The 16,337-nt window shown below is 35.1% G+C and overlaps 1 protein-coding gene across 4 annotated transcripts in view; it reads right to left on the bottom strand.

The window, feature by feature from the left end:
• Nucleotides 1–233: 233 nt before the first annotated feature.
• The window catches only part of GAB1 (GRB2 associated binding protein 1), a 133,847-nt gene continuing 117,743 nt past the window's right edge, over nucleotides 234–16,337 (bottom strand). For 2 of the 4 annotated variants that reach the window (XM_055276009.2, XM_063638215.1), the window contains exons 7-11: nucleotides 14,051–14,140; nucleotides 12,335–12,428; nucleotides 11,328–11,451; nucleotides 5,578–5,700; nucleotides 234–4,501 (exon numbers count right to left, since the gene is read on the bottom strand). In XM_055276009.2, the coding sequence (XP_055131984.1) occupies nucleotides 4,343–4,501; nucleotides 5,578–5,700; nucleotides 11,328–11,451; nucleotides 12,335–12,428; nucleotides 14,051–14,140 (590 nt within the window). In that variant the 3' untranslated portion in view covers nucleotides 234–4,342. The remainder of the gene's footprint in view (nucleotides 4,502–5,577; nucleotides 5,701–11,327; nucleotides 11,452–12,334; nucleotides 12,429–14,050; nucleotides 14,141–16,337) is intronic. The other 2 variants (XM_055276010.2, XM_063638216.1) reach the window with 1 other exon arrangement.

Genomic DNA, 16,337 nt, shown 5'->3' with positions numbered 1-16,337 from the left:
CTTCTATTTAGTTAGAGAGGATCATGACTTGTGTTTCAACATGATTTAGTGAGATCTTTGTTGCAGAAAATGAGTGACATACAGAGGTGGGACTGGGAAGCACAGTTAATGGCAGAATTGGGTTTTTGATGCAGATAAAGACTCTAAGGAAGGGTTGGAAATATAAATTTATATGTCCTTATCAGTTTACAATCTTAGTATCCAACTTGTCTATTTAAGGTCTTGAAACCAAATTGTTTGAAAAGTTTTATTTGGTAGCAAAAGATCTACAATGGGATCTTTACAAAAGATGATGAGCAAGAGGGGAGAAATAAATTTATACATATGATTTTGTTGTCAAAATTTGGGATGATCATCAGTAATCAAGAACTTACATAAAACCACATCTTTTTAAGTAAAGGAAGTAGAAGCTATGTTAATACCTTGACCAATCAGTTTGCTGAAACTCTGTTAACAGAGATTATACTGAACCGGAATAAAATTAAGTCTATAGAAGACAAACGAAATTATTTTTGACTGTAGTAATGCATAAACTATTTAGACAGATTAAAAACAACTTTCTCAAGCTGACAATTGATTTCTATCCTATCAAGTCCATGATGTCTACAATATTCATTTATACCATGGCATCTCATAGTTCAGTTTTTAAAATTATATATATATAAATGTGCATGTAACATCAGATGTTACTGACAGTAGTTGTTACCATAGAATGCATGTATCTTTCTCACTGTGTGTATCCACTTTATTTGTTTATATGTCCAATCCCTGTCACGGACCTGATTGCTTAACTGACAGTGGAGGAGAAGACTTACCAGAATGACCCCAAGATAGAAATAGGAAGGATCAGCCCACCTCAGCATTATTAAGAGGGCCAGAGGCTCTGTAGTGAAAGTAGTAATACCAACACTTTCAATGGGCCAAAAAAGAGGCACTAGGAGTGTTTGTGAACACCCAAGAATTATGATCAGTATCTACAGCATAGTGTGTAGGCATAAAGTAGTTAATATTTTAACAAAATATAAAAATACTGTTTTCTCTAAATGGGGAAGCAGACAACTTCCCATAAGTAGAAAAAGAAAAACACTGGTGTTCAATTTCCGGTTTAAATGCCTTTATGAAGGAAGACTATAATCCCCATTAATTAAATATAAAAGAGTCCAGCAGAAATTATGACCTTAATGTACAAGTAGTATTTCTATATCAAATTAAATTTAGTCTATGATTAAATACAATGCTATATATACACACACATACAGACACACTCATAGTACCTTTATGGAATTCTCTAAAATGCTCACAGTAACTTATATAGTATTGATAATGATAAAGATGTATAAACTGAAGTGTAGATTTAAAAAATCTTTTACATCTTACTAAATGATATCTTCCATGTTTTAAACAGCTTTTTCAAGTTTGATTTTAATTTTTGAAAGCAAAACTGTGCTTTGGTATTCAAACCTTCATAAAATCTTACAATTTTTCAGAATAAGGAATTAAGGTAAAGAACTCTAATATGGAAGAAAGATTTCCAGTCTCCAACATCATAACTGTCACATGGTTAACCAGTGGTTTTTAGCCCATTCCTGGCCAAAGTCTAGTTTCTTGGAGGTGAGTTAAAAGGGTTTGATTCAAATTTAGTTTTTATATGTGCATATTTTAAAACTTAATAAAAATGCACATTCTGATGTGCTACATACCCTACTTTACCACACTGGAGACTGCTTATGTATTAACTTCCACTACCACGATAATTTATCTTTGTATAGACCTTGAATAACTTTAGCTATCTCTAATTAAAGAATTTCCTGAGATTTATGTTTAAAACCTATTATTTTTGCTTACATTTGTGTGAATCAAAATTTTCTTGATAGTATACAAATAAAACAGGGCATAGCTATACACTGGCTGCTGGTTTCATCAACTATGTATAACTCCACATTTGTGTTATTCAGAAATAACTCAGAATCTTATGCTTAGTAATGAGCGAAAATGAATAAGCATAAATGTGAACCCAAAATACATTTATATTGATAAAATTGAGTTTTCAGGCTTTATGTATTGGGGTTATACATAAAATTTCATCTAAAAAGATTCTAGTGCTAAAAATGTTTGGAAAATACTGCTCTGTAAGAAACCTTTAATTTAATTCTCTAATACAATGTTCAATGTGATTTAGTTTTCTAAAGCAAACTGCCTTTCTAATACATCACCATTTTTAAATTATTCAGAATGAAAAATTTTCTGAAAATCAGAGTGCTACAGATCTTCAAATATGGTGACTTGTAAAAAGTTAATGATAAGTTAGACTAAAAACATTAAGTGCTTTAGACCATTCTGATAGGCAGCTGTAAAGATTTTTATTTTTTAATTAATCATGTATTTATTATTGTGTTTTAAATCTTAAATATATTCATCCTCCAAGTAACAGAATTTAGTATCTTTACACATTAGCTGTATCGTGTGTTTTGATAGTTTAGGCACATTTCAGTGATTTTTAGATTTTATTTTGTGGTTTCATTATAAAACAGCTTGCACACCAAACTCAATCAATCTTTTTTATTTAAAAATCCACCTAAAAATTCACTTCTGGGTTTTAGTCTTTGTTTAAAAAGAAGCAAATATTTAAAAGCATCAAATGTTACTAGTCTACAATTCATCTTGTTATGAACATTTTTAGTTTGAGGATTGGGAAAATAAACCTATTACATTGATTAGGCACAGTACTATGGCCAGTGGGCCAGAAATCAGGGCATATCTGTGTACTCAGGCAACAGTTAGAGGTTGGAATGGAGGGAGTCATGCCTCAACTGTGGGCACTCCTTTCTCTACGCCCCCTCCAAAAATTGTTGTAAGTCTCAAATCAGTACATGAGATTGTATGTAACTTGGTTAAAAAACAACTATACGTGCTTTCTAAATTATGTTGCAAAGCCAAGACAGATGAATATAATTGTAGCCTCACTACAGCTTGTGGTCTTAATATCTATGTCACAGGACCATGTTATAGGTGAGACAGAATTATACCATCCCTCTGGTGGTTTCAGAAATCTGGTTGGAAGGAGTCCATGACTATAACATTTCACATTGCAGCAAGGCTCCAATATTTCTTGAATTGGGGCAGTGAATATAAATCACAGTACAAAATCTGTAATTCTTTTAGTGGAAAAGCAACAGGTGCTACATATGAGAATCACTTATATAACATCTTTTTTTTTAAAAAAATGTAGATATAAAATATTAATTGCATAGGGATTTAAATATAAGGCCAAGAAGAATATTAAGTAAAAAAATCATAGAAAGGGCACTATGGTGTCAAAAGACAGAATTTCATAGAGCAATAAATCTGAATTACTATCTAATTAAAAATCACAGTATGTTGCTGTTGCTGTAACTAAAAGTGAATGTCAACTGCTTTATTAATTCCAAACAGAAAACCAATATTAGGACTAACAAGAACACAACCAAAGCTCATTGTCTAAACCTGATCAGTGTATTAGCACATCACTGCCTGGTACGTACCTGATTGGTTACATAATCTACCTTTTGCAAATAACACTTAATACATGTTAACAAGTGTAAGAGCACATCATCACTGCATGCCATCAATGATTTGCAGGCTTACTTGGTAGTGTAATTATTCAGTCTTTCAAAGGTGCAAGATCCCACCTGGCAGAATCTTCACTCAATGAACCAAAAACACTGTAATTAACAAAACATAACAAAGTTCCACCATTAAAAACTAAATGTACATGAACCAGAGAACTAGGTCCTGACACCAGTACATACATTATCCTCAGCATTTTGGAAGGCAACAAATGATGAGTCCAAGTATAAGCTAATGGTTATCACCTGAAGCTTCAGGTAGAAAGCTAACTTGTGAATCAACCTTTCATTTTATTGTTGTTAGACTGTGGTTTAAACAGCAAATTCCAAATCTAAAAGTAGCTTAGTTGACTTAGTATTGTTATACAAAGTAGTGTGACAACGAACAAGAACTCCCAAAGGAATTATGGTAAAGTACATTGGGAATACCCAAAACAATGTTTTAGATGAAAAAGTGCATAAATACAGTAATACTACGAGTGTGTTAACTATGGAACAAATGTTTCTCTGGGAGCTAAACAATACTATTTTCCCACATTATTTACATGTTATGAATTGTTCAGATACCACAAAGCACCACTTAAGTCTAAATTGCTTGATTATGTCAGAAAGGTCCTTTGACTTCAACTCTACTCATTTGAGGATCTACCTAGAGTGGAAGTGTCAAGTCATTCTTCAAAAGGGATTTATCTTTACAATTCAGTTTTCTTTTGTTCAGAAATGGCAAGGCAGTATTTTCATTTCACACTCTTCGTTGGTGTTTCTGATTCTGTGGACTGTCTTCCATCTGTCCAGGCTTCCCGGGTACTCTTTAGAGCCAAGGTCTTCTGTTGGTCAACAACAACATAATCCACTCTCTCATCTGCTACACTGCTGCCTGAGCCACTGCTCTTTTGCTAAAACACAAAGAAAAAGCAAAAAGTCCAACATATAAAGGAGTGTTCCTGAGTACAACTCAGTCTTAAAACACAAAACACATGTACTGTGAATATTCTTTTTTTTTTTTTTTTTTTTGAGAAGGAGTTTTGCTCTTGTTGCCCAGGATGGAGTGCAGTGGCATGATCTCAGCTCAATGCAACTTCCGCCTCCTGGGTTCAAGCAATTCTCCTGTCTCAGCCTCCTGAGTAGCTGGGATTACAGGCATGTGCCACCATGCCTGGCTAATTTTGTATTTTTAGTAGAGACGGGGTTTCAGCATATTGGTCAGGCTGGTCTTGAACTCCTGACCTCAAGATCCACCCGCCTTGGCCTCCCAAAGTGCTGGGATTACAGGCGTGAGCCACCATACCCGGCCATGAATACTCTTAAAATTCTTCTGGGTCATACACAAAAAATAACATCAACTACCTCAACTTAAAAATGTCTCTCTCCTAACTATATACTATTTTTGCCTTAGATTTAAAATTATTATATTTAAGAATTCAAAGCTGGGCGCAGTGGCTCACGCCTGTAATCCCAGCACTTTGGGAAGCCAAGATGGGTGGATCACGAGGTCAGGAGTTCAAGACCAGCCTGGTCAAGATGCTGAAATCCCATCTCTACTAAAAATACAAAAATTAGCCTGGCATGGTGGCACAGGCTGTAATGCCAGCTACTTGGGAGGCTAAGGCAGGAGAATCACTTGAACCTGGGGGGAAGAGGTTGCAGTGAGCCAAGATCGTGCTACTGCACTGCAGCCTGGGCAACAGAGCAAGACTCCGTCTCAAAAAAAGAATTTGTTAAATAACTATTTCAATGGTAACCACTAAAAGAGTAGAAAGTATAAAATTCTAACCATCAGAAAGGAAAAAAATAATCAGTCTCCAGAACTATGTTATTTGTGGTTTATGAGATAGCATCAAGTAGCAGACCAAATTTATATTAAACATAACTTAATAAAATTATCCCAAAGGAAATAATTCTTCAGGTTTGAGGTGTGAACTAACTATACACAAAGAAGAGGCATGTCACATGCATGTCACATGTCACTCACCTTACGTGGTGGTGTGGATTTCCCAGAATCTAAGTCAAGATCTAGGTATTCCACCTGTTTGTCTCCTTTGGGCTTGATCATAGGGCTGCTTCCTCCATCAAGACTGTTACTGCCAAAGAGATTCTGAAAGTATTAGACAACAAAATCAACGGTCAGACATTCACCAGACATACCACTTATACTGTTGGACATCCACGGAAGCCTAAATATTTGCTTTCAAGAGGACATAGCTTAAAAATTTAAACGACCTTTTAGGATAGAAAGAAAATATGTAATATTTAAAAAACTGATTAAAGCCTAGCTTAGAGCGAGCTAAATGTAGTTTCAAAAGTTAAACTTGGTTCACACTAAGACTGAGACATCAAGAGATAGTTAGCTATGATAGCCCAAATTGAACATTATTAAAATTATATCTGTACTCAATTATGCATCTACAGGATCTTTATATTCCTTGGTTTCAAATTAAATAAAAAAAAAAACTTTCTACGTTTTATTTAAAGGCTTTCACACTAAAATTTGTTTGACTTCATTGGCTAAGTCTATTTTGTTTCAATCATCTGGATTTTTTACCACTTAATTTCCTTAGCCTGATCTTTTCCTTCCTGAAAGGCATACATTCTAAAGAAGGTATTTAAGAGAGAAGGAAAATTATTACCTAATGAAGGCCTGAGATACAAGAAGTGATAAAGAAGCCGCTAAACATGCAGAAAAACGTAAATAAGCATAGTTTATATAATAAGAGCAATAATATTACTAACTTGTGGGTTTAAAAAGAATTAAAATTTTGGACAAAAATAATGCTAAGATTTTAAAGAGAGCAGAGTGAAGACAACTCTGGAATTTGTAAATAACCATTTCAGATGATTTGTACAGTAGGACTACTCTCTAAGAAAAAGGGAAAGAAGGTAGGAAGATAGATGACAGCAATAAACAACAGGAACAAAAAACTTGAGGCAGAAAAATGAAAAATAGGCACTGGAACATCAATGCTAAATAGAAAGGAAAAGCTGGCATGAACTCAAGTCCCTATATCTTCCCTCCACTCTAATTACAACAGGGTTCTATTATACATGTGCTCAAACAAGTGACTTGTTTCCATGCCTTACTCCTTTTAACCCCATCTAGAAATGTTCTTGGCTTCTCATATGCAAGACTGTGTATTTCTCATTAGGGATTTTCATCCTTGTGCACTGTTGATATTAATGTTCATATATTATCTCATACTTTTGAAGAAAACCATAATGAATTAACAAAGTTAAAAATTTATACATGTTATGATGAATAAAACAATTTGAAAACTGCATACATCTGGTGGTTCTGTTGATTCTTTTTATGTTGCTACTTCATTTCTTTTTGCTTAGGTTAAACAGAAAAAACCGTGCCTTAGGGAAAGGACACTTCTAGGAAAATATTGAGACTATTCCCTCATTTCCTAGCAGGGCTGCTAATAGCTGGTATGGAACCTTTCTGCAAATTATTAAAAGGTGCTTCTTGCACTGGGGTGAGACAGCTCTGTGCTGTGGGTGACTGCAGCTTGGTGAGCAGCACATAGCCTGAATTTCATATAATCAGGTATGCAGTATGTTTATTCAGTAAACAACCTGCACAACTAAATGTAATGTTCCTATTTGAAGAAACAGATTTTTTAAACCAGATTTATCAATTACTGTAAATAAAACATTAAAAAAATATATAAAATGGCTAGGCGCGGTGGCTCAGGCCTGTAATCCCAGCACTTTGGGAGGCTGAGGTGGGTGGACCACCTGAGGTCAGGAGTTCGAGACCAGCCTGGCCAACATGGTGAAACCCTGTCTCTACTAAAAACTACAAAAATTAGCCAGGTGTGGTGGAGGGCGCCTGTAATCCCAGCTACTTGGGAGGCTGAGGCAGGATAATCGCTTGAACCTGGAGGCGGAGGTTGCAGTGAGCCAAGATCCCACCACTGCACTCCAGCCTGGGCAACAGAGGGAAACTCTGTCTGAAAAAATTAAAAAATCAAAAAATCAAAAATAACATGTAGAGCACAAAAAATGTAAGCAAGTTTTGGTCCTCAATATAAATAGCAATCCCTCTCTTTTTTCTAATTCATGGAGAAACTGAAATCATCACGAAATTTTTTATCTGAATGACTCTATATATCATTGTCACATAAAATCAGCCATGAGTGTGTGAAAAATTCTATATTCAAATGTGATCAATGAAAGACCCATACCCTCCATTTCTCTGATTAGAAATATCTAGAAGTGTTCACAGTATTACAAGGCTATAAAAGAAATGCATAAATTTGTTAAGACCTGCATGCATAATACCAATAAGTTGCTCCTAAACAGAATTTCTCAGGGTGGCTACTTAACCTATTTTATGTCTGTTATTACTAGAACTGAACGTTTTTCCATCTTTGAGTATAGTTAACATTTGGGGGTCTACAAGGAAGTCTATTTGCTCTTGATTTAATCTCCACTGGAACAGCCTGTCTGTATTCTAGCCTTTCACCCAGTATTTTCCCAAAACAGTTTAGAGAAACTCTGATATTCTATAAGGTATTATAAGTGCTCTTTGAATTAAATAACGAACCAGTAGTGCGAGATTTTTTTTTTTTTTTGAGATAGAGTCTTGCTTTGTTGCCTGGGCTGGAGGGCAGTAGCTTGATTTCGGCTCACTGCAGTCTCTGCCTCCTGGGCTCAAGTAATTCTCCTGCCTCAGCCTCCTGAGTAACTGGGATTACAGGCGCCTGCCACCATGCCTGGCTAATTTTTGTATTTTTAGTAGAGACGGGGTTTCTCCATGTTGGCCAGGCTGGTCTCACACTACCAGCCTCAGGTGATCTGCCTGCCTCGGCCTCCTTAAAGTGCTGGGATTACAGGTGTGAGCCACCATGCCAGGCCTAGATTTTTAAAAAATTCTTTAAAAATTATGTAAAATCATTTAACATATTTTTGTTATTATCACATAACAATATGTATGCCTTTAGTTATGGTTTACCATCATTTGAATTTCAGGTGTCACATTCAGAATTCACTTAATAATGCATGATTTTTGATTCAAAATTAAAGAAGTTTGTTAAATATTGCTATAATTCTCATATTCTTTTCTAAGGGAGAGTTGAATGGACTACAATGAGTCCTTGTATTTGGCAGCATGAGGAGATGGAATTGGCACTGCTGACTTTTCTATTGTACTTGGTAGATAGGTGCATCCTCCTGGGTCATTTTTGCTTTTTTCTAATACATATGACCTAAGTACTTCAGAAATTCATCACAGGCCAGGTGCAGTGGCTCACGCCTGTAATCCCAGCACCTTATGAAGCCAAGGCAGGCAGATCATTTGAGGTAAGGAGTTTGAGACGATCCTGGGCAACATGATGAAACCCCGTCTCTACCAAAAACACAAAAATTAGTCGGGTGTGGTGGCGCAAACCTGTAATCCCAGCTACTCGGGAGGCTGAGTCAGGAGAATCGTTTGAAACCCAGGAGGTGGAGGCTGCAGTGAGTTGAGATCGTGCTACTGCATTCCAGCCTAGGTGACAGAACGAGAATCTGTCTCCAAAAAAAAAAAAAAAAAAAGAAAGAAAGAAATTCACCACATTGTTTATTTAGACACTTCTACTGGTGGCAAGTAAAAGTACCTTTCTGGCTTACTGTCATTAGGTGTAAAAAAAAAAAAAAAAAAATTGTATTTTGATTTCTGATTGTAATGCTCTTCTTTTTCATCTTTTCCCTTCATCTAACACCCATGACAAATCATATTTTTAAACTTTCCTATTACATGGGCCTTTCCAAAATTTTTATGGCTATTTACTATTTTGGGCAAAAAGACACACTCTTTAGTACCTCAGAAAATACTCTAATTACTTTACGATAAGAAAACAGTTCACTCAACTACCCAAAGTTGAAAATAGGTGACAATATCTACTCTGACCGAGAATTTAGGATTTAGAGTTTTACTAGAGTCAACTTACTATACTGAGGAAAACTAATTAACTTAAATAATAATAATAGAACTGCACTCAAATTGAAAAATAGTGAATACAAAAGCAAAAGTTTATAAAAATTGCCCTGCCTTGAAAAATCAGTGAAAACATTATGGATATATTGATTATATTATTTTTGAATACTTTATAAATTTGACATTTAAAACATTTTTATAGACAAGGTCTCACTATGTTGCCCAGGCTAGGTGTGAACTCCTAGGCTCAAGAGATCCTCCTGCTTCAGCCTCCTGAGTAGCTGGGACTACAGGCACATGCCACTGTGCCTGGCTAAATTTGGTAATATTTTAAAGTTAATTAATTTAAGCACAAAATCAAGTTTTTCATATCACTTAATTATGTTTCCTGACAATATATAGTTTTAAGAAAGCTGGTTCTGCCTAAAGTCTATTAAGGATGAAAAACCAATTCATTGATAGAATTGGGTTTTATATTTTATACCTCTAAATAGGGCTGTTTTAAATAATATAGGGCCACTAAAGTGTTACTCATTCTAAATTTTGACATCAGGTATTTGCTTATCCTGGTAGATATGGCCTGATTGTCCCTCAATACCTGCTTTCCCCACTCCCATATGCATGGGATTTTTAGGTGGGCCCACTGTTCCTCGGATCTAAGGCTATGTTTTCTAGCTCCTTTGTGTCTAAGTGTGGCCACACAGGCTAAGTTCTGGTTAATGGTTTGTATACAGCAGTTTCGAGGAACTGTCCTTATGAGGCAGTTGGGCTGTACCCTTCTTTTTCTCCCTTTCCTCCACCTGGAGTTGGAATGTGACTCTGCTGGCTGGAGCATCATCTTGTCCAATGAGCATGTGCCACACCTAAGGAAAGCAGACTGGAGAGCTGGAAAAGGTCTGAATCCCTGAAGACTCTATGGAACAGAGCTGCCACAATAGCCTTGGATTGACTCTCTCTAGACTTTTCCATGAGAAAGAAACTTCTCTCTTGAGTCACAAATATTTATTTTCTTTTACTCAGAGGGGAACTTAATCCTAATGGATATACTTATCTCCTAACATACAAATAACAAAGCAAACATTAAACCTGACTTAAGGAAAAGCTAAAGCAAAGTATTTTTAAAAATTAAAATTGGTTTGTATTCTTAAACATTTGAAGTATTTTCTGGCAACTACCTGATTTCTGAGGAACAAAATGCTCACTACCATTAGAAAATTCTCATGCTTTGTAGTAGTATAGCCAACCTGAAACATGTTACGTTTAAAGAGGTCTTCTTTGATCTTTATACCTATCTAAGGGTATGTTACTTATTTATAGGACCATTTCACCATTAGAGTGCTGTGACATGGCCTTAGAGAACTGCATTATAAAATGCTGCCAGTATATTTTCTTGAAGAGTATCAAAAATCAAGTATCTCTTAAATGACATATAACTGAAAACTTAATTTTTTTCTAATTAGAGACAGGGTGACATGTTGCCCAGGCTAGCCTCAAACTGCTGGACTCAAGGACTCAAGTGATCCTCCCACCTCAGCCTCCCAAATAGCTGAAACTACAGGGTTGTGCTGCTGTGCCAGGCAACTTTTTTTTTTTTTTTTTTTTTTTAACTCATTTACAGTTTACTTTCACCTTTTATTGGTTTTAGAGTTTATGACATTATTTTTAATAAGCTTTTAAAAAGTTGTCTTTTATTGCTTTTTCTTAAGTATATAAAGATATGAGGATAAAATTTATAGACAGAACAGTTCTAGCTTGAATGACTGAAAAGGGCTGCTCAGAAAGGGAAAAGTTAAAACATTACATACTGGGTCTTCACTGGACAGGTTTGGGTTCATGGGAACATAATTCTCTTCACTGTCGTGTGAGTCACTGCTTGAAGTTGTGCTATGCACTGAATCTGGTCGGGGGGACATGGGAAACCTAGAAGAGCTAATTACAGAAATTATCATCACAAACATAAGCCTTGACAAAAATATCTAAAATTATTCTCCAAATAAAAATGAGAGACAGTCTGCATCCTTTCAGAAATATTCCCTTATGTTTACAATCATTCATTGTACACATTTATAACGACATAATTTTTGTGCACAAACACATAACTAATATTTATAATTGTATTATAAAAGTGTATTTTGGACAGCAAAATATTTTGTGTAAAACAAAAAAAACCCACTGCCAGTGACTTGGTGATAAGTAGAAAGTTACAGATATAAAATGGAAGACTTAAGAATTTCTATATTTTAAAAAACTATATATGTATACATAAACACATAAAACATGAACATATGTTTAACATAGGTTTGTAACTTCATAAATTCCTCTCATTTCCCTATATACATTTAAATAAGTCTCGGTTACATAATCTCCACGAGAATACCATATTTTCAAGATTAGTAGCCCTCAGAAATTTTGGGTTTCATAAACCTTTTACACTCTTAAAAATTATTGAGAATCCCAAGAAATTTTTGTTTACTTGAGTTGTATCTATTAATTTTGCCATATTAGAAATGAAAATAGACATATTTTTAAAACACAAGTAATACACAATACACATTTCTATTGGGTGTCACGATATCATCACTTATCACGTAGCCTCTGGAAAACTCCACTGTACACTCAGAAGGAGAATAAATACAGCAAATAACATCTTAATATATTAATGAAAATGGTTTTGACTTCACAGAACCCCCAAAAAGGGGGCTCTTCAGATCATCCATTGAGAACCACTATTCTAGATATTTTCCATGATAATGAACAAATCTAGATAGTCACATTATTCATACAAACTACATATTTTAGACAAAGGACTTACTCTCGAGCAAAACTCCTAGTGATGGGAGATCTAACTGGGGCTTGTAATTCTTCCCATTCTGGCAAAGGTTTTATTTCTAAAGGTGCTGGCTTGACTGAAAAGAAAAAGAGAAAAAGAGATTTTTAGTGTACAGAACTTTGGAAAACAAACAAGATTCTCTCTCTGTAACTCTATTTATATTTGATAGCCAGAGTAAACCTAAGACCACCTAGTTTCACATGTGAAATGAAGTTCATGAATGTTACATGATTTGCCCAAGGTTACATAGCTAAGTAATTAGTGGTAAAAGCTAAATCAGATGTTTCATGATTGTTATGTCAAAGCCTAAACCTCTATTACAACATGTTGCCTAAGTACATATTTTATGAATATAAACTAAATGAGATAAAGAAAGAGTAATGTGACCCAGTTCCTCTATGGTTGCTTTATATGTTTCATTATTTAATAAATTATTTCACCAATTTCATACTCGATAAGGAAATTTAATCATCTATGTAAAATCATTCCTATTCTTCAATATTGAAGTATATAACTATATATATATAAAACGATGCATAGAAACTATTACAAACAAAACTTTGTTAAAGCCCCAAACTGAAAAAATGTTCGAATGTTTTAAAATAATTCATGCCCAGTCTGGAAACAAACAAAACAAAACAGTATTTGTATCTTTAGATAAAAACTCTGCTCTGAAAAAAGGCCATAATTATGTTATTTCAAATTGTTAGTGTAATTTAAGCAACAAATCTCTTGCTAAATTATATACAATTAAGTAAATGCTAATAATAATTTTCATTTATAAGTGATCTTTATTTACCTTATATTGCAGTAGACAATTAAACCAATATATACCACAGAGTTCTTAGCCATTTTCTTGAAATCAAGACTGAGATTTTTTCAGAAATTTACAGAGTGAGCAAAAGAACTAAAACAATGCTATTTAATACTAGATATTTTAGGAGACTACCTAAACATGTTAGGTAAATATTTCAGTTATGTTTCATTCTGCCACTCTTAACAAAAAATTTCATCTTTCCAGATTTATTTGTAGTCTTTGTCCATGTATGTTATGGCATAGTTACCATTACACTATAAAATGAATGGTCATTTTAAAGGACCATACACATTGAGGCTCATAAGTATTTTGTCAACTCACATACAATGAAGACCAAATTAACTTATTAAATTTGAGCTAAAACCATTTTGCTTGTCTATATTCTTAAAATAGACACATACAGAATATTCCGCTGACTGAAAGTATTTCTTTAACTGTTAATGTTTTACTTTTTGACACCCAAAGGCTAATAGCAGTTTAGCTGTCAGTTTTTAAATAATGGCACAATTAATCCATGGAAATGATTCTTTATTCTGTCTCAGAACAGAATACATACACATAAAGACAGAAGACAACAGGAAATCACAAACAGTTCACAAACTGAAAGGATAAAATGTTGTCTAAAAAGTTAAAAGAATAATGCAAAATGACAAGTCTGAATATCACATATTATCAAATATTTAACATGCTGTTGTTAATGGCATAGTAAGTAGACTCATTGTGTATTACGAGAAGCATTCACTTTAGAAATAATGTGTGGGAAAGTTTTATTTACAACAGCAGTAGTATTTAAGGTTCTTCTTTATTTTTAGAAAAAAAAAAAAAAAATTACAAAATAAATTCCCAATGCCCCATACAGCATGCGGTGCTAAAGTACATACCCTTTCTTCTTGTAGCAAAGTCACCTATGGTTTGTGAATCAGTTCGCTCTAAACCATGGGGTTTGAGTCTTAAAATTTTAGGACTTTGACCTAATTGGTAAAAAGAAGACTCTCTTAATATAATGTTATTTATTAATTGGAAAATGGATTCTGTAAAAAAAAAAAAAAGCAACAGAGCCCTGTGCAAAGATGTTACATCTAAAAGCATGAACAAAAGTTTGTTGTGGAGAATATTTCAGTCTTATTACATAAAATTCATGCTCATGCTCAGCACAATGGAAAAGAGGAATTTACATGCAACAATGTAAGCAGCAAGGAGGTATAAAAGATGGTAGGATTTTAGTGCAATAACCAGCCTGGTTAGTTGTTATCTTCATTTGGGGGAACAGAGGGAAAATATGTGCCATGTTAGTTTTTCTTCTAACATGTCTTAGAAAACTGGATCAAATAAAAAACTTGTAGAATACCCTAGTCAGATCTCAATTACATCTTTCTTTTCTTTGAAATCTGGTGTCTCATATGAAAGCCCGAAGGCCTACGTCCTTGTAGTATTACTTTTCTAATTTGGTAGAGATGTTTTTAAAACCTTAATCTATTCCTGCACCTCCTGACCAAGACTCTTTTAGAGAAGCAAGTGGCCACTACTATATTTACTAATCTAAAACCAAAACAAGACCAACATTTCTTTCCTCTGGATACTCACTGGTTGCCCAATGGCTTCACCTTGCAAGAATTATATGTTTAGATTCTGGTTCTACTGATTGCCTAGCTTCAGTTTAATTAAGTATATTTCTGAAAGCATAAATTCAGTTACCATCATCTTCCTTTCACTTAATGTCTACCACATAAAAGCACTGCTGAAAAGCCTATGAAAGGACATCTTTCCCATTAGAAGCCTGGATGCCAGGGCTGCAATATCATTGGAACCAGTGATTTAAGCTACTCCATTATTAGTGGCACTAAATTTTCTTTTTTCTTGGAATTTACGAAGTTGAGTTGACATCTATTAGGTGGCAGAATCAGAATTTGCTGGTTAAGTGCTGATATCTAGCACCTTACCTGTGGAAATCTAAAAGTTTCTTAAAATATAATTCTGTAGAAGTTATAAAAAATAAAATTTTCTAACCAATTTTCTAAGTTAGACAATACATTGAGTTTATTCAGAAATGAGGTAGCCCGAGTTTAAAAGGTAAATACTAAAATTTTGGGCAAGATCCACTCCCTACCCCTAAAATTCCCTAATCCAGGGCCCATACCTGCAGGACCCTTTTCTAAAGCAAAGGAAGATGACAACTTTTTTTTTTTTTTTTGAGACGGAGTCTCGCTCAGTCGCCCAGGGTAGAGTGCAATGGCACGATATTGGCTCACTGTAAGCTCTGCCTCCCAGGTTCATGCCATTCTCCTGCCTCAGCCTCCCGAGTAGCTGGGACTACAGGTGCCCGCCACCACGCCTGGCTAATTTTCTGTATTTTTAGTAGAGACGGGGTTTCACCATGTTAGCCAGGATGGTCTCGATCTCCTGACCTCATGATCCACCGCCTCGGCCTCCCAAAGTGCTGGGATTACAGGCGTGAGCCACCGTGCCCAGCTACAATGACAACTTTTTAAACTCCCCCAAATTGTGTGCTACCCTTCCAAAAAAATAAGAGGCAGAAGGTAAGTCTTAGTATTAAAATAATATGATTATTTTGGAGTGAAAGGCCCTTACAAATCTAGTTTCTTCATTTTATGAATGAGATTCATCCAAAGAAAGAAGGAGTTAAGTGATTTGTTCAGGTTACACTTTAACCGGAGGCAGAGTTAAGACTTCCTTTAGCCTGCCCCTTGCTGGTGTGGCACTCTTGTTCTATACCACATTGTCTTACCTTTCCAGACCTTTAGGGATATAGAGAAACTTAGGAAATTTAGCCGGATACTATGTTGGAGCTGCTTGGAGTTCAGTTTTGAACTCTCCATTGTGGCTGGAGATCTTGCAGCACTCTGTGCTACACAGTCACAAACTAAGGAACCCAAGTAGAGGAAGGAAGAAATGTGCTCATTCCTAAATTTATGTCTATAGTTGATACTACTCTGAATTTACAGATGTGGCTTGGGGGGACATCTACGTGAATGCCACAAAGAGCTGACACACCAGTGATATCAGGTTTAATTACAAAATGCTCTTAGAACTTCTTTTGGTTTGCTGCTCTTGACCTAGTGTGTGAGATAGACTCCTCCTTTTCTGAAAGATCCGTTTTCATTAGCTCTCCAGCTCTCTCCTGATTTTTTTCACCAGTTATCTCCCAGT

Source organism: Symphalangus syndactylus, chromosome 4 (assembly GCF_028878055.3).
Source record: "Symphalangus syndactylus isolate Jambi chromosome 4, NHGRI_mSymSyn1-v2.1_pri, whole genome shotgun sequence".
Classification (NCBI taxonomy): domain Eukaryota; kingdom Metazoa; phylum Chordata; class Mammalia; order Primates; family Hylobatidae; genus Symphalangus; species Symphalangus syndactylus.
This window is presented reverse-complemented; position numbering and strand designations above follow the sequence as displayed.